Consider the following 22,509-nt stretch of genomic DNA (forward strand, 5'->3'; position numbering starts at 1 on the left):
AATGGGACAGGAGGGCAAGATGGGGACAGTAAGCACAGATGGGACAGTAGGGCCAAAATGGAGAACAGTAGACAAAGATGGGACAAGTAGCAAAAGAGGGGAACAGTAAGGGAAGATGAGACAGTATGCAAGATGGAGACTAGTAGGGAAATGGGACAAGTAGGGCAAGATGGAGACAGAGGGCAAGAATGGAGACAGTAGAGCAAGAGAGACAGTAAGGAAGATGGGGACAGTAGGGCAAGATGGGAGACGCAGGCAAGAATGGGACATAGGCAAAGATGGAGACAGTAGAGCAAGCTGGAAGACAGTAGGCAAAGATGGGGACAGAAGGGCAAGATGGAGACAGTAGGCAAGAAATGGCAGACAGTAAGGCAAGATGGGAGACAGTAAGGCAAACTGAGACAGTAGGGCAATATGGGGACAGTAGGGCAAGATGGAGACAGTAGGGCAAGATGACAAGACTCATTGTGAAACATTGAGGTTTGGGTCACTTTGGGGCAGATATGTTCAGAGAGGAAGCTCCGCCCTGTATAAGTTCCCATCCAATCAGTGTGCCCTGTAGATAAGAGGGAGTCAGTATCAGGGAATTAAGGTTCCGTACTGTTTGTTGCAGAGCGAAAGGGAGTTGGCCGCGCCGAGAACAATATAATCAATAGGAAAAGCAAGGAACACAGAAATCTTATAATTTCTATCAATAAAGATTTATTTCCAATAACAATGCCCTGAGTTTGGGAAAAGTCATTCATTTGCAAGTCCGAGCAAGCGCCGTGAACATAATATTCATCGGATGTATAAACCCCCGCCCGGCGCTAACCAAACAGGCCGCTCTTTCCTCGGCGGAGTGGGCACGCATTGTGAGTTGAGTGGGTGGGAACCATGTGAGTGGGAGTTGGGGTGGGCACCATTGTGAGTGGGAGTTGGGGTGGGCACCATTGTGAGTGGGAGTTGGGGTGGGCACCATTGTGAGTGGGAGTTGGGGTGGGCACCATTGTGAGTAGGAGTTGGGGTGCACCTGGAAGTGGGAAGTGGGGGCAACCAATGTGAGTGGAGTGTGGTGGACACCATTGTGAGTAGGAGTTGGGGTGGCACCCATTTGAAGTAGGAGTGGGTGGGCACCATTGTAAGTGGAGGGGTGGCAACACATTGTGAGTAGATTTGGGTGGCAACCATTGTGAAGTAGGAGTTGGGTGGCACATTGGTGAGTGGAGTGGGGTGGCAACCAGATTGTGAGTAGGAGTTGGGTGGCACCAAATGGTGATGGGAGTGGTCACCATTGTGAGTAGAGTTGGGTGGAACATTGGGAATGGGAAGTTGGGGTTGGTACCATTGTGAGGAGTTGGGGTGGCACCAATTTGTGAGTGGAGTTGGGGGCAACCCATTGGTGATGGAGTGTGGGTGAACACCATTGTGAGTGGGAGTTGGGTGGGCAACCATTGTGAGTAGAGTTGGGTGGGCACCATGTGAGTGGAGTGTGGTGGGCAACCATTGTGAGTAGGAAGTTTGGGTGGGAAACCATTGTATGACGTGGAGTTGGGGGTGGGGTACCATTGTGAAGTAGGATGGGGTGGGCACCATGTGAGTGGGAGTGGGTGGCACAAATTGGGAGTGGAGTTGGATGGCACCATTAGTGAGTGGAGTGTGGGTGTGCACATTTGAACTGTTTTATAATTGAACCCCCCACTGGTAAATGCCAGCAACTCCACCCCCCCTTTACCCCCCAGTGTTTTTGCCCTCAGGGGGACGTCCAGAAAACAAATATCCAAGTTGATTTTGGAGACGGCATTGCGGCTTCTTACGCCAACGTCAGCGCCACCGAGGATGGCATCAAGCACCTGTATCAGAACGTGGGCATCTTCCGGGTGACGGTGAAGGTGGAAAATAACTTGGGCTCAGACAGTGCCCTCCTCTATCTGCACATAACGGGTACGGACTCCCTGCGTCCCCCGTAACGTGACTCCCTGCCCCCCCCGGTACGGACTCCCTGCCCCCCCCCCTGGGTACGGACTCCCTGCCCCCCGGTATGACTCCCTCCCCCCCCGGTACGGCACTCCCTGCCCCCCCCCCCCGTACGGACTCCCTGCCCCCGCCCCCCCCCCGGTACGGACCCTGCCCCCCCCCGGCTACGCTCCCTGCCCCCCCGGTACGGCTCCCTGCCCCCCGGTAGGACTCCCTTCCCCCCCCCCCGGTACGCGACTCCCTGCCCCCCCGGTATGGACTCCTTCCCCCCCCCCCCGTACGGACCCCTGCCCCCCCCTTAAATGACTCCCTGCCCCCTTATGACTCCCTGCCCCCCCCCTACTGACTCCCTGCCCCCCCGGTACGATGAACTCCCTGCCCCCCCGTATGGACTCCCCTGCCCCCCTACTGACTCCTGCCCCCCGGGTAACGGACTCCCTCCCCCTAACTGACTCCCTGCCCCCCGGTACGGTCTCCCTGCCCTCCCCTTACTGACTCCCTGCCCCCCCTCTGACTCCCTGCCCCCGTACGGTCCCCTGCCCTCCCGTACGAACTCCCTGCCCCCCTTATGGACTCCCGCCCCCCCCTTATGACTCCCTGCCCCCCCCTTACGACTCCCTTCCCCCCCGGTACGGACTCCCCTGCCCCCCTAAACGACCTCCCGCACCCCCGTACCCCTTAATCATGTGCCAAAAGCTGGGGCCACAGCGGAATTGAGGGCCAACCTCTGCATATTAATAGACACACAAGGGAGTTGTGCCCAATAGATCCGGGCAATTGCCAGACAAAGCTCGCTCCACTAATTGCGAACAACATCTCAAGAAAGCTTAGCCTTAATATGTCAGAGCAAATGCGGATTTGTAGTCCTTATCCTTATGTGGTTGAGCAGCACGTTTTTGTCCCCAGTGCATTACAAGAAACCCATCACAAGCCCAGAGAAAATGGGACACCGCACTTCCCCCCTTTATCCCCAGAATGTACCGACCCGCTCCCCCTGGGGCCTGTTCCTGTCCTGTAACAACACATTACGATTGTGGCAGTTGAAACCAGAAGCTGACAGAGAGTTTCATTTAGGAAAGGACTGGGAGTTACAGTTCTGGGCCGTCTCTTACAGGGAATATTAATCCCAATGCAGGGACTGAGGTCCGGCAACGCCATCTGCTGGCTAAAACAAAGAATGAATTTGTGTATAAGGAATTGTGCACCCCCAGTTTCCCTACAGAATAAGCGGCACCCCCAGATTTCTATAGAGAATAAGCGGCACCCCCAGATTTCTATAGAGAATAAGCGCCACCCCCACAATAAGAATAAGCGCAACCCCAGAATTCTATAGAAGAAACCGGCACCACCCAAGATCTCTATAGAAAAAGCGCACCCCCAGAATTCTATAGAGAAATAAGCGCACCCACCGATTTCCTATAGAGAAGAATCGCCCCCAATTTCTAATAGAGAATAAGCGCACCCCCAATTCTATAAGAATAACGCACCCCCAGTTCCCTACAGAATAAGCGCACCCCCAAATTCTTATAGACGAATAAAGCGCAACCCCAGAATTTCTATAGAGAACTAAGCGGCACCCCAGAATTTCTATAGAGAATAAAAGCGCAGCCCCCAGATTCCTATAGAGAATAAGCGGCACCCCCAGATTTCCCTATAGAGAATAAGCGCAACCCAGATCTAAGAGAAATAAAAGGGCACCCCCAGATTCTATAGAGAATAAGCCGCAACCCCCAGATTTCTATAGAGAATAAGCAACACACCACCACCTTTCCCCTAAGAGGAATAAAGGCCGTCAACCCCCGATTTCTATAACGAGAATACACGCGCCCTAACATTCTCTATAGAATAAGCAGCACTCAATTTTTACTGATCCCTTTGCCATTATCACATAACCACATACACTCAACTCACACACTCATACTCACACGACACACACTCACGCACACCTCATAAACTCACACAACCATACTCACAGCAACACACACACTCACATACACACTCACTTCACACAAAACTCATACTCACACACTCATACCACATACAAACACTCACACACACACACTCACGACACTCATACTCACACAACACCACTCAACATACACACTCACTCAATACACCCAACTCAAACATATAAACACTACACTCACAACAAACTCATACACACACACTCAATCAGTACTCACCAATACACACACACTCAATACACACACTCACATACATCAACCTCACATACACACTCACTCAACATACACACTCACATAGCACAACACTCACTCAAATACCACACACTCACCATACACAACACCACTCACACTCACACACACACACTCCACCACATACACAATTACTCACACACACACTCACCTACACACCACTCACACTCACATACAACACACGACACGCACATACACACTCAACTCAAACCACATACAACAACACACTCACATACACACCCACACAACACTACGTCATCATACACACTCAACTCTCGCACACACCATCACACTCAACATACACACGCACCCACAACACACCTCAAACAACACACTCACCCCACATACAACACCACCACATACACACTCAACATCGCACTCAACTCACTCACACCACAATACACACCACCACAACACACACTCACAACACACTCACTCCACATACACCACACTCACATACACACTCACTCACACTCAGCACTCACAACACCACATACACACACCACATACACACTCAACTCACTCACACCACATACACACACCACAACTACACACACACTCACTCAACAATCACATACACCACCACACTACAAACACACCCACAACCACTGCACACCACACAAATCAATCAATAATCCCACGTGTTTCGGCAGTGAGGATATTGCAGTCCTCTCTTGCCCTGCAAAGTGTCTGTGTACAGGAAGGAACATAGTTAAATGTTACCTTTAAACAAGCACAGTGGCCAATCATGGCGGAGCTGCGAGTCCCTGGAATCCCCTGGTTTAAACTGAATTGGGAAACTGTAACGGGAGAAGCTGATTGGCCTCTCAGTTTTAATAATAATTACCCTGTTTGTGAACCTGATAGGGCGGATGTGCAACATTTTGCCCAATATTGTCACTTATGTAGCCGCCGCAGTGCATGTAGGGAAGGCAGCCCCCCCCCCCTCCAGGATAATAAAGAACGCTGAACTACAATTCCCAGAATCCTCATTGCCAGACAAATAGGGGGGGCCCTTGCTAAACCAGAACAACAAAGGCCTGGAATTGCTTGAAATAGCAGGGCCGGGGGCATCTGAGATAAAAAGTAATATAAGTAAATCCCCCCCGCAATCGCGCCAGCCCCCCTGGAGCACATCCACCTCCTCCTGCCGTTTGTCACAACCAAGAACCGGGAGATCAACGCGTCCTTGGTCCTGTGGCCGAGTCAACGTGGGGACCGTCACCTACGTCTGGTGGCTGGGGAATAACAGCGAGGTATGTGCCCCCCCAAACTGTCCTTCCTGGGTTCACCCCTGGTCTTTCGCCCCTACCCCCTGTCTTATCTCGTCCCTCCCAATGCTGTTCCGGCCCCTCCCACGCCTGTCTGTTGCCCCTTCCCCTCGTCCTGTCTGAATCCCCCCCTGTCGCGCCCCTACCCCCTGTCCTTCTGCCCTCCCCTGTCTGTATCCCTCCCCCGATCGTCCCTCCCCCTTAAATATCTGCTTGGCCCCTCCCCTTCTGTTCTCCCCTCGCCGCCCGTCTTCTGTCTGCCCCCTCCCCCCTGTCTCGTCTGCCCTCCCCCTGTCTCTGTCCCACGGTCTGTCGCTCTCCCCTCCCCCTGTTCGTCTGACCCCTCCCTCTTCTGTCGTGCCCCTCCCCTCCTCTGTATGTTCTCTCCCCTGTCTTATGTCCCTCCCCCTGTCTGTCCCCTCCCTCCTGTATGTCTGGCCCCTCCCCCTGTCCTGTCTGCCCCCTCCTCTGATCTTCTGCCCCCCCTGTCCTTCTTCCCCCCCCTGTCCCCTCTCTGTCTGTCGTTGAGTGAAGCCAATGGTCGCTCTGTTCTGACTGTTCCTGACTCTCGCAGCCCATATCATTTTCCCTGGTAAAGGATCATTCTTCACCTTCTCAGTCGAAGGGAGAACAGTAATCAATATCACAGTCCAGGTCTCAGCAGAACACAATCTGCAGAAAATACAAAGACCATCGCTGTGAGGGAGTAACCTTCCGGTCCAAACTCCCCCCCTAACAAGCACCGCATTCCCAGCACCCCCCTGGCAACAGAGTGCCCTAACTGTCTCCATCTTGCCCTAACTGTCCCCATCTTGCCTACTGTCCCTCTTGTCCTACTGTCTCCCCTTGCCCTACTGTCTCCATCTTGTCCTACTGTCTCCATCTTGCCTACTGTCTCCATCTGTCCTACCTACGTCTCATCCATTGCCCTACTGTCCTCCATCTTGTTCCTCGTCCTCCCCACTTGCCTACTGTCCCCATCTTGTAACCATCTGTCCCCTGCCCTAACTGTCTCCATCTTGCCCTACTGCCTCCAGCTTGTCCTACCCTGTTCCCACTTCCTACTGTCTCCAATCTTGTCCCTAACTGGCTCCATCTGCCCTACTTCTCCAATCTTCCTACTGTCTCCATCTGTGCCCTAACTGTCTCCATCTTGTCCCTACGTCTCCATCTGCCTAGTGTCCTCCATCCTTGTCCTACTGTCTCCATCTGCCCTCTGTCCCCACTTGTCCTAGCTGTCCCCCATCTTGCCCACTGTCTCCATCTTTCTAACGTCTTCCATCTGCCAACTGTCTCCCAATCTGTCCTACTCTCCATCTTGTGCCCTACTGTCTCCATCTTGTCCTAAACTGTCCCCAATCCGTTGCCCTACTGTCCCCATCCTGTCTACTGTCTCCCAATCTTGCCCTACTGTCGCCCATCTGTCCCCCTACGTCCCCAATCTTGCCTACTGTCCTCCATCTGTCCTACTGCTCCAACTTGCCTAACTGTCCTCCTCTTGCCTAGCTGACTCCATCTTGTCCTACTGTCTCCATCTTGCCTAACTGTCTCCATCTGTTCTAACTGTCCCCAATCTTGCCCTACTGTTCCATCTTCCTACTGCCCCCATCTGTCCTACTGTCTCCAACTTGCCTACTGTCCTCCATCTTGCCCTATGGTCCCATTGCCTACTGCTGTCCCTACTTGCCTTGCCCCTACTGTCTCCATCTGCCCTACTGCTCCCCAATCTGCCACTGTCTCCATCTGCCCTAACTGTCCATCTGCCTACTGTCTCCCATTCTTGTCCTACGTCTCCATCTGCCCCTACTGTCTCCATCTTGCCCTACTGTCTCCACTGCCCTACGCCCCCATCCTTGCCCTACTAGTCCCATCGCCCTACAGTCCCCCATCTGCCCTACTGTCTCCATCTTGCCCTACCGTCCCCATCTTGCCTACTGTCTCCATCTGCCCCACTGTCCTCCATCTTTCCCTACGGTCCTCCATCTTCCCTACGTCCCCCAATCTGCCCTACTGTCCCCGATCTGCCCTACTGGTCTCCATCTTGTCACTGCCCCATCTTGTCCCACTGTCCCACCTTGCCCTACGCTGTCTCCATCTGCCCTCTGTCCTCCAATCTTGCCCCTACTGTCTCCCATCTTGCCCCACGTCCCATCTTGTCCCTGACGTCTTCCATCTTGCCCTAAACTGTTCTCCATCTGCCCTACGTCCTCCACCTTGTCCTAACTGTCTCCATCTGCCAGACTGTCTCCATCTTGCCCTAACTGTCCCATCTTGTCCAACTGTCCCACTGTCTACTGTCTCCATCTTGCCTACGTCCTCCATCTTGCCCTACTGTCCCCATCTTGCCCTACTGTTCTCCATCTCTGTCCTAACTGTCTCCATACTGTTCCCACTGTCTCCATCTTGCCCTCTGTCTCCATCTTGCCCTACTGTCTCCCCGATTTGTCCTACTGCTCCATCTTGCCACTGTCTCCATCTTGTCCTAACTGTCTCCAATCCTTGCCTATCTGTCTCCATCGTGCCTACTGGTCTCATCTGCCCTAACGGTCTCCATCTTGCCCACGCTCCATCTGGCCTAGCGTCTCCTCGTTGTCCTACTGTCTCCCCATCTTGTCCCCTACGTCTCCAATCTGCCTCTGTTCCATCTTGTCCTACTGGTCCCTCTTGTCCTACTGTTCCACTTGTCCACTGTCCCATCCTGCCCTAACTCGTCGACTGTCTAACTGTCCCATCTTGTCCTACTGTCTTCCCAATCTTGCCTAACTGTCTCCATCTGCCCTAACTGCTCATGCTGCCCTAACTGTCCCCATCTTGCCCTACTTGTCCCACCTTGCCTACTGCTCCATCTGCCCTACGCCCACTTGCCCTACTGTCTCCATCTTGCCCTACTGTCCCCATCTTGCCCTACTGCCTTGGCTCAGATGCTGCCCCTCCCTTCCTTGCCTGCTCTGACTGATATTCCCAGTTTCCAGCTTTTCCTCACCCCGTTATTCCCAATATTCACAGAACAGTTCCAGTCTCTGCGTCTCTCCTTCTCCCCAAACCTGGACGATTACAATCCTGATATTCCCGAGTGGAGAAGAGACATCAGCCGTGTGATTAAGAGAGCGCTTGTGTCGGTAAGTCAAGGCCAAGTTAACTTGCATAGTAAATAAGGCGGTGCCACGCAGTGCAGACAGTGAAAGTTCTTGTTCCTCAATGACCTACAGGGGGGCAATTATTATTGGGGTACCTCACAAGAGGGAGGTTGGTAAGATAGGAGAAAAGAGGTTTATGGTAAGGGAGGGAGGGGTCGGGGTAAAGAATGAGAAAGAGTTAGGTAAGGAGAGGGTCGGTGAAGAGAAGTTTATGGTAAGGGAGGGGAGGGTTGGGTAAAGTAAAGGTTATGGAGGGGTTTATGGGTAAGGGAGGGAGGGGTTGGGGTAGAAGATGAAAGGGTTTATGGGTAAGGGAGGGAGGGGTTGGGGTAAGAAGATAAAAGGTTAATAGTAAGGGAGGGAGGTTGGGTAGATATGAAAAGGGATTATAGGTAAGGGAGGAGGGGTTGGGAGAAGAGAAAGGGTTTAGGGTAAGGGAGGGAGGGGTTGGGGTAAAAATGAAAAGGTTTATGTAAGGAGAGAAGAGGGGGTAAGTGAAAGGGGGTAAGGGAGGGGTTGAAGGGGGTAAGGGAGGGAGGTACAGAAGGATTGGAGAAGGGTTTATGTAAGGAGTGAAGGGGTGGGTAAAAGATGAAAGGTTTTATGTAAGGAGGAGTTGGGTAGAAGATAAAGGTTTATGGTTAAGGGGAGGGAAGGGTTGGGTAGAAGAGAAAGGGTTATGGGTAAGGGAGGGAGGGTTGGGTAAGAAGAGAAAGGGTTATGGTAGGGTTGGGGTAAAGAGGGTTTATGGGTAAGGGTTGGGTGGGGGTAGGAGGAGAAAGGTTATGGTAGGAGGGAGGGTTTTGGTTGCTCAGACCCAGATGGGGGGGCCCAGCAGTTGTATTCCAGCTGATTACGTTGGTACTTGTGCCCCCCCCCAGGGTCCATCTGCTCCCGACTCACAGCTGATTTGTACCCCCAGGGGCATCTCCCCGGCACCCTGACTGGGGCAATTAATCAGCCCTTCTGCTCCCATTGGCAGAGAGCAGGTGCGAGGCAGGCCCGGCCAGGCGTTGGTTAATCCAACTGGTGAGGGAACGGAAGGGGCCCCAGCTGCTTAGGGAGGGCCCCTCTATCCCCCCCCCCAGAGCCCCTATCTGCCAGCTGGGCCCCCCCCGGCCAGAGCCTGCATTTAACCCTTTCTGTAAAGCTGCGGGGTGGCGGTACTCATGGATTTAACCCCCGGAGTCTGTGCCTGCTATGTGCCAACGGTGCCGGCGTTCTAAGGGTTAATATTTTGGCCCTTCCATCCGCCCAATCCCTGAGCGGCTGCTCTGCCAGTTTCTTGCTAATATTTTATTGATAAGGGAGAAACCATCTGTTCCTTGTGATTCCTCCTCATTGGCAGCTTCTACCCTGGCACCGTGCCCCCCGGGCACCCGCTGAGTCCGTGTCACTCAGGGCAATTGCCCACCCTGGCCATCAATATACAGTCTAATTGCCCCTCCCTGTCTGTCACCTCCTCCATGGCCCTGATGGGGGGGGGGGGGCAGCAGTAAGACTCCCATGTGACATTGGCCTTAATCCAATAGAAACTGAGAGATCAAATCCCCAGACAGACCCTAATTCTAGAGAATGGGCCCCAAGGGGTCAGTGTCGCCCCCCAACGTTCCCCTGTTGCACTTACATTTCCCACCGTCCTTTGGGTTTTAGGCCACAGGCGTCGATGGGCAACAGATTTTAGTCGCTGTCCTTCCCGGATTCCCCACCTCCGCCGAACTCTTCATTCTGCCCCACCAACAGCAGCCTGGGGGCAACAAGAAGAACTCACAGGATCTGGTGCAGGTACATTTTCTCTTTCCCTCAAACCGGACATGGTTGTTGGTCTGTGGTCAGAATACCCCCCCCCCCAATACAACGGGGTTCGGGGAGTAGAGACAAATGGGGGGAGAGGGGAAATATAGAGGATGGGGGGGAGTAAGGCCAAACAGTTGGGGGGGGGAATAGAAAAGGAAAGGTGGGGGGGGCAGGAAGGGATAATTGCAGTATAATTAGAGAAATGCCCCTAGAGGGGCATCAAGGAGAGGTTTGTGATTAGATTTACTGCTCCAGAACATTCTGTATAAATATAAGGTGTAGTTGCCACAATTTATCATAAGGAACTAATTGCCCCAGTTGCCCCGGGTGAGTTATGGGGCCAGTCCCGTGTATAAAGCAGAGAGAGGACACGGGTTGGGGAACATGGCCGACATGTATTTCACGTGTGACTTTAACGTGACACCCGGGACTCGTTAGGAAGTTAAAGGGACGGAGGAGACGACCTTTCCATTCACAGGGAAACAGGAGAGAATTAATGTGGCGCCGGAGGTACATAACTGGGCCGGAGGTACATAACTGGGCCGGTACTGGGACCCAATCGTTAGTACCGGGGGTGGGAATAAAGCAACGTGACATTTACATGTTTATGCCCAAGAGTTTAGGGGAGTTCTAAACAAGAACCCATAAAAGTCCAATACAAGTCTAGAGCGGCCTCTGATGTATTCTACTGGTCCCAGGTACCGTATAAAGCAGCGGCATTGGACTCAGCACCAGTACCAAGTCAGCACTCTGTGTAGAATCTAAGGACCTTGATAAGTTCCATCCGGCACCATCGGATCTTGGAGACCATCCAGGTTCTGCCATAAACCCATCCCATGTTTGTTCTGCTTCTTTCCTATCTTTGCCCGAGGTCCCACCAAGCCAACTAGAGACCCCGGGGGCAGGGGATTAGCCCCTCAGACCCGTTTGGATCACTGGGAGGTGGAAGAACCCACTTGGCTTATCCAGTGACCCAAATCCAGTTGCTAATGAGCTGGTTCTGTGTCCTTGGGAAACAAACGACTCATGAAAAAGATCCCAATTACCTGGGTGTTAATCTTACTTGGTGGAGGCAGCTGCCCAATCAGCTTTAACGATGGTTATAACGAGTCCATGGGCAACTCCTAGGAACCAGAAGGTCCAATAGCGCCTTTGTTCTGTATGGGAGAGGCATGAAGTATCAGTTCTTGGGGGGCTGGGGGGCGTACTCTTTGCCAGTGGGTATAGTATTTACCCTGTATTCACCCCCAAACTGGAGCAGCACCTGTGTCAGGAAGAGGTGGACTGTAATGCCCTGTGCTGGGGCAACTGAAGCCAAAACATAGACTCATAGGAGCCACTGTCTCAAAAAGAGCGCTCTGGAGAGGCTGTTGCTTGTGTCACTCGTACAGATGGTTGGTACAGACCAAAATTGCACATCTGGATCCTTTATTGCCCATCAGGTTGGGTGGGATCCATTGGTCAAGTCTTTCCATAGGTTCTCAGCTGGATTAAGGTCTGGTCCATCAGTTTGGGTGGGGGCCATTGGTCAAGTCTTTCCATAGGTTCTCAGCTGGATTGAGGTCTGGGCTTTGACAGGACAGTCATTCAGGTTCTTGGTTTTGGACCACTCCGGTGTAGTGTGGGCTGAATGTTTAGAGTCATTGTCATCCTGGAAGTTGAAGATCTGCCCCGTCTTGGATGTCTTTCAGAATGAAGCAGGTTCTCCTCTAAAATTGCCCTGTTTTTGGCTCCATCCATGGATCTAGATTCTCACTGTTTATGCCCAGATCTACTTGTCCCTGTCCATGAATGGTTCCCGGTACCGGTGACTTTCTCCTGCTCATTCACAGTCCCATTGGCCTCCTGGTTCCTCTCTGACTAATGTCCCCATTTTCTGGTCACAGCCTTCTCCGGGCAGAGCCATGGATTTGCCTTATTCTTTCCGGTTTCTAGTTATGGATGTGATGGTGCCTGGGGGGGGGGGGGATATCTGTTTAAAACCCAACAATGATTGTTGCTTCTCCAGAACTTCACCTTGGACTTGTTCTGCTCCTTGGTGGTCACCATGCTGATTCTGGAACGTTCTAGAGAATTTGAGATCATGTGATGCTGGAATCGGGGTACTTATGGGGGCACCAGAGATTGCTTAGGGTGGGGGGGTGAATACATATGCTCTATAAACCTACTGTAGTGTCCCCTTCCCCCAGGAGGCACTTGAGGTTCCTCTAAGGATATTTATCTCTCAGGCAGATGTGCAGTTTGTTTGGAACAATAAATCCCTATGGGGAGAGATTTCCTCCGGAACATTAATATTCTGGCGCCGGCGCCGGCTGAGATAGGAGGTCCAACTAGGGAAGGCGAGTAATCCTTATACGCACGGCTTTGCCAACCCTGAGATCACACAGATTTGTGGGTATTTATAGGCCGGACCTCTCCGTCCCCGGCTAATGCCGTTATCAGCCCCAGCACAATGGTGCAGTCGGTTGGACTGGGCTGAGTCCAGTAAGTACCGGGGAGGGGGGGAAGATTCCGGAATATTTCATCTCTTTCTTATTATCCTTATAAAGGTGCCTGTCCCATAGAGCTAACAATCTAATGACTGGGAGTTTGAGTTTAATTCCTTCTCTTTCTATAGATTTCCGACCTGTTCATCACCAAGTTGCACCAAGAGTCGGTTCACTTTGAGCTGAAGCCGGGGGTCCGAGTTCTGGTACACGCCGCGCACCTAACCGCAGGTAACTGTGACACCTTCAACCCGTTCCCTTCCTTTCTGCTCCGCTGTTCCCTCCTCCTAGTCACCATGGCAACGTAACGACCGAGCAGCCAATCCCCTTCTCTCTGTTTCCCAATGGAACCCGCCGGTGCAGTAGATCTGTAACGAGATCCGTAGAGGAGATTCCTTTGTTCTCCTGCCCGCGGAACGTTCTCGATTCAGATGCTGATTGGTGCTGTGGGGATCCGGTGTTTGTGCAAGAGGAGACAGGAGCAGCTTTCCTGGAAATGTCAGACTTTGAGATCCACAAGTACCAGAATTATATCCAGCGCCATTTATTGACTTTCGGGTTTTGTCTTAAAATAAAAATATTCATATATTTATTTATTTCTAATTTCCTGTGAATGTGAATTCTATAGATGTCTGCGCTGTAGCTTTAAGACTTACCTTGGGGGCCGCCAGTTAGACCTTCTGACCTTTAGACTGTCTGACCATCAGGCAGGATCTTCCCATTCTGTAGCGCAGCTCAACCTGTGGGGGCCCCATGGCTACTTACTGTAGAACATGTTTAGTTTCTGTAAGGTTGGTCTCTCCGGCTGAGGGTCTCTACTGTCTCCATCTTGCCCTACTGTCTCCATCTTGCCCTACTGTCTCCATCTTGCCCTACTGTCCCCATCTTGCCCTACTGTCTCCATCTTGCCCTACTGTCCCCATCTTGCCCTACTGTCTCCATCTTGCCCTACTGTCTCCATCTTGCCCTACTGTCTCCATCTTGTCCTACTGTCTCCATCTTGCCCTACTGTCTCCATCTTGTCCTACTGTCTCCATCTTGCCCTACTGTCTCCATCTTGTCCTACTGTCTCCATCTTGCCCTACTGTCTCCATCTTGCCCTACTGTCTCCATCTTGCCCTACTGTCTCCATCTTGCCCTACAGTCTCCATCTTGTCCTACTGTCCCCATCTTGTCCTACTGTCTCCATCTTGCCCTACTGTCCCCATCTTGTCCTACTGTCTCCATCTTGCCCTACTGTCTCCATCTTGTCCTACTGTCTCCATCTTGTCCTACTGTCTCCATCTTGTCCTACTGTCTCCATCTTGCCCTACTGTCTCCATCTTGCCCTACTGTCTTTATCTTGCCCTACTGTCCCCATCTTGCCCTACTGTCTCCATCTTGCCCTACTGTCCCCATCTTGTCCTGCTGTCTCCATCTTGCCCTACTGTCCCCATCTTGCCCTACTGTTTCCATCTTGCCCTACTGTCTCCATTCTGTCCTACTGTCTCCATCTTGCCCTACTGTCTCCATCTTGCCCTACTGTCCCCATCTTGTCCTACTGTCTCCATCTTGCCCTACTGTCCCCATCTTGCCCTACTGTTTCCATCTTGCCCTACTGTCTCCATTCTGTCCTACTGTCTCCATCTTGCCCTACTGTCTCCATCTTGCCCTACTGTCCCCATCTTGTCCTACTGTCTCCATCTTGCCCTACTGTCTTCATTTTGCCCTACTGTCTCCATTTTGCCCTACTGTCTCCACCTTGCCCTACTGTCTCCATCTTGTCCTACTGTCTCCATCTTGCCCTACTGCCTCCATCTTGCCCTACTGTCTCCATCTTGCCCTACTGTCTCCATCTTGTCCTACTGTCTCCATCTTGCCCTACTGTCTCCATCTTGTCCTACTGTCTCCATCTTGCCCTACTGTCTCCATCTTGCCCTACTGGCTCCATCTTGCCCTACTGTCTCCATCTTGTCCTACTGTCTCCATCTTGCCCTACGTCTCCATCTTGCCCTACTGTCTCCATCTTGCCCTACTGTCTCCATCTTGCCCTACTGTCTCCATCTTGCCCTACTGTCTCCATCTTGCCCTACTGTCTCCATCTTGCCCTACTGTCTCCATCTTGTCCTACTGTCTCCATCTTGCCCTACTGTCTCCATCTTGCCCTACTGTCTCCATCTTGCCCTACTGTCTCCATCTTGCCCTACTGTTTCCATCTTGCCCCACTGTCTCCATCTTGTCCTACTGTCTCCATCTTTTCCTACTGTCTCCATCTTGTCCTACTGTCTCCATCTTGCCCTACTGTCTCCATCTTGCCCTACTGTCTCCATCTTGTCCTACTGTTTCCATCTTGCCCCACTGTCTCCATCTTGTCCTACTGTCTCCATCTTTTCCTACTGTCTCCATCTTGTCCTACTGTCTCCATCTTGCCCTACTGTCTCCATCTTGCCCTACTGTCTCCATCTTGCCCTACTGTCTCCATCTTTCCCTACTGTCTTCATCTTGCCCTACTGACTCCATCTTGCCCTACTGTCTCCATCTTGCCCTACTGTCTCCATCTTGCCCTACTGTCCCCATCTTGCCCTACTGTCCCCATCTTGCCCTACTGTCCCCATCTTGCCCTACTGTCTCCATCTTGCCCTACTGTCTCCATCTTGCCCTACTGTCCCCATCTTGCCCTACTGTCCCCATCTTGCCCTACTGTCTCCATCTTGCCCTACTGTCTCCATCTTGCCCTACTGTCTCCATCTTGCCCTACTGTCCCCATCTTGCCCTACTGTCCCCATCTTGCCCTACTGTCCCCATCTTGCCCTACTGACAATGTTGAAGGGCCATGATTCTGACATGGAGGAATAGAGGTACTTACATTTCTGCCTCTAATGCCACTTTTTATATTTACCCCACCAGGAAGCTGTACCCTAAAATAAAGTGTATCACACTTTTCTGAGCCCCCCGTAACCCCACAATAAGGTTCTGCATAATAGAGAAACTGTTGTACCAATAATTGTGCCTATAGAATAACCATGTGGCCCCCAGACTGCCCCCCCCCCCCCGTTGGCTGTAACCGCTGACATCATTACGCGCCGTTTATAAGGATATTTTGTAAAGAATGTTTGTGATTTTCATGTTATAAAGACGTTTATTATATTATAGAAACCTGTTTGTACCACTGCATCTGTTTTGGGGTGAAACATTTACCTATGTTACATATTGGGGGGCTCACACCTTCGTGGCATTGCAGGGGCTTTTATCCACTTGTTCTGAGCGATTTATCTTTGTCACCACTTGGGGGCAAAATCATTAATTCTATAGATTGTTACTCATTTTGCCCCCAAGACCCCCGGGGGGGGGGGTTCCTACCTTGGAAACAGATGAAACTAATTTGTTTTAACGTTTCAATATAAACTTTCATTGTGGGGAAATAGAGACAATTACTAAGAAATGCACCATATTTATCAGATAATATAATTCTGGCTGGGGCAGGTAGGTAAGTAGGCAGGTATTTTGGTAGGTAGATAGGTAGACATGTAGGTAGGTAGAAAGACGTGTAGGTAGGCAGGTAGGTAAGTAAGTAGGCAGGTATGTTGGTAAGTAGATAGGTAAGCAGATAGGAATGTAGGTAGGCAGGCAGATAAGTAGGTCAGTAGATAGGCAGGTAGGTAGATAAGCATGTAGGTAGGTAGGCAGGCATGTTGGTAGGTAGGTAGATAGGCAGGCAGGTAGGTAGATAGGCATGTAAGTAGGTAGATAGGGATGTAGGTAGGTAGATAGGGATGTAGGTAGGCAGATAGGCATGTAGGTAGGCAGGTAGGTAGGTAGATAGGCATGTAGGTAGGTAGGTAGGCAGGCACATTGGTAGGTAGGCAGGCAGGTAGATAAGCATGTTGGTAGATAGGGATGTAGGTAGGTAGGTAGATAGGCATGTAGGTAGATAGGCAGGCAGGTAAGTAGGTGGGCAGGTATATAGATAGGCATATTGGTAGGCAGGTAAGTAGGTATGTAGGAGGGGGAACTTTCTCAGCAGGATCAGGGGTAACACAAACACACAGGGCAAAAACAAGAACATTTCTTTCTTGTGCCCTTTGTAGCTGTTTGGACCCAACACAGACCCAATGGCAAAGGTTTCCCTGCGATGAGACTGAGAGCTCGTAGGGTCGGGCTGAGAGGAACCGTCTGTCTTTTTGGCTGCAGAACGGATGTCTCTCTGTTCCAAACACAAGGGAAAGATTCTGCCACCAGAGGGCGCCCTCTGCCTTCTCTTCCCTCAGACCTTATTGATGGAGCAGGAGGAGATATGGGGGGGGCTCTTGGCTCACAAATGCTGAATTATTTGAGAATATTTATAGCGAAATAACCACAAATGTCTGGTTAGATATAAATTCCCGATGTCTCCCAGCAATAAAATACATTCTCGTTACCGGAGTAGAATTCATACTCTTTGCTCCAGAACGGAGAATGTACCTGAGCCTGTTGCCCTTCTGGTGCTGCTGACTTGCATTTCCCACAATTCCCTACTACAGTCAGTCTCTTATAGAATCCTGATATAAAGATGAATGATTTCCAGTGTTACTGTTTGTAGATACTGATGAGTAAATTGAATATATGAAATGTATCGGTAATTTAGCCATAATTATTGCAACAAATATTGCACAAGCTAAGTCTCTAGAAACTCTTGTAGCTAACCACCGAGACACGCCTAGAACACAGCTGATGACAGACCTAGAACACCCTAGCTCCCCACAAATGACAGCTTTAGAATACTGATGAAAACCCCTGATAACTAACCTAGAACCCCACTGACAACAGACCTAAACATTGCTTATGAAAAACTCAGGCTCATGAACACTCTAGACCACAACTTAGGGCACAGCGAGTTATAAACCTAGAACATTACTCATGAACCCTCTAGACCACTACTGGTGACAAATTTAAAACACAGAATTAACGGCAAACCTAGAACATTACTGATGACACACCTAGAAAACCACTGATGACAAATACCCTTGTTTATCACACACCTAGTACATCACTGATGATAATCTCAATATCATGACACATTTTTGAAGAACGTTACTGGGGACAATCTAGAAGGCTGTGGATAACCTTTTCATGAGCACTTTAGACTGCTACTGGGGACAAATTCAGAACACTATTAATGACAAACCATTACTGATGACAAACCTAGAAAACTACTGATGACAAATATCCTTGTTTATTATACACCTAGAACATCACTGATGATAAACTCACCATGATGACACATTTTGAACACAGTTTGTTTTACAAACTCAGAACATTACTGAGGACAACCTAGCAACACCATGGATGACCTAGAACACTACTTTTTACTAGGGATGCACCGAATCCCAGATTCGGTTTGGGATTCGGGCCGAATCCAGCCTTTTTTTGATGGATTCGGTTTGGGCTGAATCCACGGTCCCTGCCGAACCGAATCCGAATCCCAATTAGCATAAATTAGCATATGCTAATTAACATTCGGAAAGGGTTAAAATTTGGGCGGGATTTTTAACGAACCGATTCGGATTCGGATCGTGGTTTGGCAGAATCCTTCAGGGTGGGTTCGGGAACCCCCAAAAAAGGGGATTCGGTGCATCCCTACTTTTTACACATTTAGGACACTGTTGATGGCAAAGCTAGAACACTCCTGAATACCTGGGTCACTGATAATTACAAACCTGGGCACTACTGATGACAAACGTAGCTCATTTACAGATGACACACCTAGAACATCACTGAGAACACACAAAAATACTAAAGCACCACTGATGGCAAACACATGATTTGGGTTATATTGACTCCATGTAACAAGCAGAGGGGATTTTATATGAATCAAGAATGTGCAAATAAATGGTATTATTGGGTTTAGCGGCTGTAGACCCCCTGCATAGGGTTCCCCCTTTATTCCGGCACAATATGTGTAGAGCGGGGGGAGCAGCAGAGAGGAGCAGTTTATCCGCGATGCAGAGTGGATGCGAGGGCTCCAGCTGGAGCAGCAGATGCAGTGGCACTTAGAAGAACATGCGAGTTCTGCAGGGAGCCAATTGAGCAGAGAAGTAGAAGATGCAGATATTGCGCTGAGTGCGGCGGCCGGTGCCGGCGGGTTGGGCTAATAAGAAGCCGCCGAATATTAAATCTCTCGTTCCATAAACGTCGGAGCAGATGCCGTCTCTCTCTATAGAAATGCGGTCACTGAGGGTCTCGGGCGCCGAGAGAAGGAAGAAATCTGTTTGCTGCAGAGGCTGCTGGGAAATCCGCAAGGGCCCCTCCCTCGCCGGCCCCTCTGCCCCCCCCTTGGGGTAATAAGATTCCCAATTTCATAAAAATGTAATAAAATCTGTGAATATTTACAGGCGGCGAAGTTATTGGCTTTCTGAACCCATTTAGTACCTAGGTCTCGGCTTTAGGGCCCTCCAGGCATTTACTGTGTGTTTGTGTAACTGCACCTACAGGGGTTAATGGGAAGTAGGAACAGTTATGTGTCCCCCCTGCAACTGCCCCCATAAGTAATTCAGTACCCAGAAATTACTGATTGGCAAATAGAACAGTCACAGAATCTATGGGTTCCGTGTGGGGCAGACAAGATGGAGACAGTAGGGCAAGATGGAGACAGTAGGGCAAGATGGGGACAGTAGGGCAAGATGGAGACAGTAGGGCAAGATGGAGACAGTAGGACAAGATGGAGACAGTAGGACAAGATGGGGACAGTAGGGCAAGATGGAGACAGTAGGACAAGATGGAGACAGTAGGACAAGATGGAGACAGTAGGACAAGATGGAGACAGTAGGACAAGATGGAGACAGTAGGGCAAGATGGGGACAGTAGGACAAGATGGAGGCAGTAGGGCAAGCTGGAAACAGTAGGGCAAGATGGAGACAGTAGGGCAAGATGGACACAGTAGGGCAAGATGGACACAGTAGGGCAAGATGGAGACAGTAGGGCAAGATGGAAACAGTAGGACAAGATGGGGACAGTAGGACAAGATGGAGGCAGTATGCAAGATGGGGACAGTAGAACTAGATGGGGACAGTAGGACAAGATGGAAACAGTAGGGCAAGATGGGAACAGTAGGGCAAGATGGAGACAGTAGGGCAAGATGGACACAGTAGGGCAAGATGGACACAGTAGGGCAAGATGGGGACAGTAGGACAAGATGGAGACAGTAGGGCAAGATGGAGACAGTAGGACAAGATGGAGACAGTAGGGCAAGATGGGGACAGTAGGGCAAGATGGAGACAGTAGGGCAAGATGGACACAGTAGGGCAAGATGGGGACAGTAGGACAAGATGGACACAGTAGGGCAAGATGGACACAGTAGGGCAAGATGGGGACAGTAGGGCAAGATGGAGACAGTAGGGCAAGATGGACACAGTAGGGCAAGATGGGGACAGTAGGACAAGATGGAGACAGTAGGGCAAGATGGAGACAGTAGGACAAGATGGAGACAGTAGGGCAAGATGGGGACAGTAGGGCAAGATGGGGACAGTAGGGCAAGATGGAGACAGTAGGGCAAGATGGGGACAGTAGGACAAGATGGAGACAGTAGGGCAAGATGGGGACAGTAGGGCAAGATGGAGACAGTAGGACAAGATGGAGACAGTAGGGAATGATGGAGACAGTAGGGAATGATGGAGATAAGAAGACAAGATGAAGACAACAGGGCAATAATAATTTGTATTGTTATTATCCAATCAGTGGGCTTATAGGAGTACAGAGTGCATTTGAGTGACAGCTGAAGGGCACTAAGCAAGATGGCGCCAGGGAAATGGGCTGTAACTATGGGATAGAGTGCATGGTAAGGGATTGTTGGGTCGGAGTGTATAGTAAGGTTGAAGGCCGTTGGGTAGTCTCATATTATTTGTAGAGCTGTAGGTGTGAGTGTAAATAATAGGGCAGGTCTCTCCTACAGGAATAAATAATCGTAAGCTCCTTTGCCTTGCAGCTCCATTGGCGGACCCGTCTCCCAGTCACAGTGGCTCTGCAATGCTGATGCTCTTGTCCGTGGTCTTTGTGGGACTGGCCGTCTTTGTCATCTATAAGTTCAAAAGGTAATTATTGCCCCCCCGCAGCCTCCCGTTGCCCCCTCGTGCCCCTCCCGCCGCAGTGACGGTCTCTGTTGATGTTTTTAGGAAAATCCCCGGAATTAATGTTTATGCACAGATGCAGAATGAGACAGAGCGAGAGGCGGTCACTCCAGGCAGTGACAACGTGTCTCCTACTGACCCTCAAACTCAGCCGCTGGGCAAGTTGGAAACACAGCCCCTAGGTAAATAATAACCTCAGTAACTAGTCCTGCTTGGCTGGGCAGGACCCCCAGTGACTAGTCTTAACCGTCTCAACCACTCTGGGCACTTTGCATAATGACCCCCTTCTTTTCTGCTCCTCCCTCTGCTCTTCTTGCCCCGCCCTCACCGTCACTAACACCAAATACTCAGGGACCCAGAATTCCAGGTACCAGAACCCAAAGCTCTATGTATTATATGTATTAAGTTCCAGCAACCCGCCCTTACTGTCTCCTTCCTAATTTATGCCCAGTTTGGGGCATCTCCTACAGCTCAATCACTCACAGTTGCCCCCTGCTGGTTATTAACTGGCCTGGATACTGGTTATTAATAGCAAATAACACTGTTCCAATGAAAGTAGGAGGTTCCAACCATAACTTCACTGCTTGGCATTCCCAGTTGTCTTGGTATCTGATACTTTAACCAAAGAACGTGTTATAGGCCAAGCGGCCATTTAGCCTTGTCTGTGTGTAGTGCTAGCGGCAAAAAAAATTTTGTGTTCAGCTTTATAAGGTAGGTATTGGGCAAAAAAGGGCAAGATGATGATTACAGTAGGGCAAGATGGAGACAGTAGGGCAAGATGGAGACAGTAGGACAAGATGGAGACAGTAGGGCAAGATGGAGACAGTAGGACAAGATGGAGTCAGTAGGGCAAGATGGAGACAGCAGGACAAGATGGAGACAGTAGGGCAAGATGGAGACAGTAGGACAAGATGGAGACAGTAGGGCAAGATGGGGACAGTAGGGCAAGATGGGGACAGAAGGACAAGATGGGGACAGTAGGACAAGATGGGGACATTAGGGCAAGATGGGGACAGTAGGACAAGATGGGGACAGTAGGGCAAGATGGGGACAGTAGGACAAGATGGGGACAGTAGGGCAAGATGGAGACAGTTGGACAAGATGGAGACAGTAGGACAAGATGGGGACAGTAGGGCAAGATGGAGACAGTAGGGCAAGATGGAGACAGTAGGACAAGATGAAGACAGTAGGACAAGATGGGGACAGTAGGGCAAGATGGGGACAGTAGGGCAAGATGGGGACAGTGAACAATGAAGACCTTAGGGTAAAATGACACTGACACCAATATAGAGAGACACTGTCAGTAGGGTTGGGCACAACCATCAGAACAAGACGTCAGACACCCCACTGACCAGACATCCGACGCAGTGACAGTTGGACAGGAGACAGTTGCTATGGACAGATGGGCATTTAAACATAATTACAACAATTAGCCTTGGAATCTGCTTTTTGGTTGCCTGGGTTACAAGAATCAGTTTGTATTTTGTGTTGGAAAGAGGCAGAACAAGAAAATAAACAATGATTATAGTGCGGAACCTCTGCTTCCCGAGAAGCAGAACTTCCTATGG

The 22,509-nt window shown here is 50.6% G+C and overlaps 1 protein-coding gene across 1 annotated transcript in view; it reads left to right on the forward strand.

Annotated features, from left to right (window-relative positions):
• The window catches only part of sorcs1 (sortilin related VPS10 domain containing receptor 1), a 197,556-nt gene that overhangs the window by 165,591 nt on the left and 9,456 nt on the right, over positions 1-22,509 (forward strand). Inside the window, 8 exon segments of the mRNA XM_031905713.1 lie at positions 1,737-1,923; positions 5,291-5,379; positions 5,381-5,425; positions 8,362-8,559; positions 10,231-10,362; positions 12,992-13,091; positions 20,800-20,905; positions 20,987-21,123. Coding sequence (XP_031761573.1) covers positions 1,737-1,923; positions 5,291-5,379; positions 5,381-5,425; positions 8,362-8,559; positions 10,231-10,362; positions 12,992-13,091; positions 20,800-20,905; positions 20,987-21,123 — 994 coding nt within the window.

Source organism: Xenopus tropicalis, chromosome 7, assembly GCF_000004195.4.
Source record: "Xenopus tropicalis strain Nigerian chromosome 7, UCB_Xtro_10.0, whole genome shotgun sequence".
NCBI lineage: Eukaryota > Metazoa > Chordata > Amphibia > Anura > Pipidae > Xenopus > Xenopus tropicalis.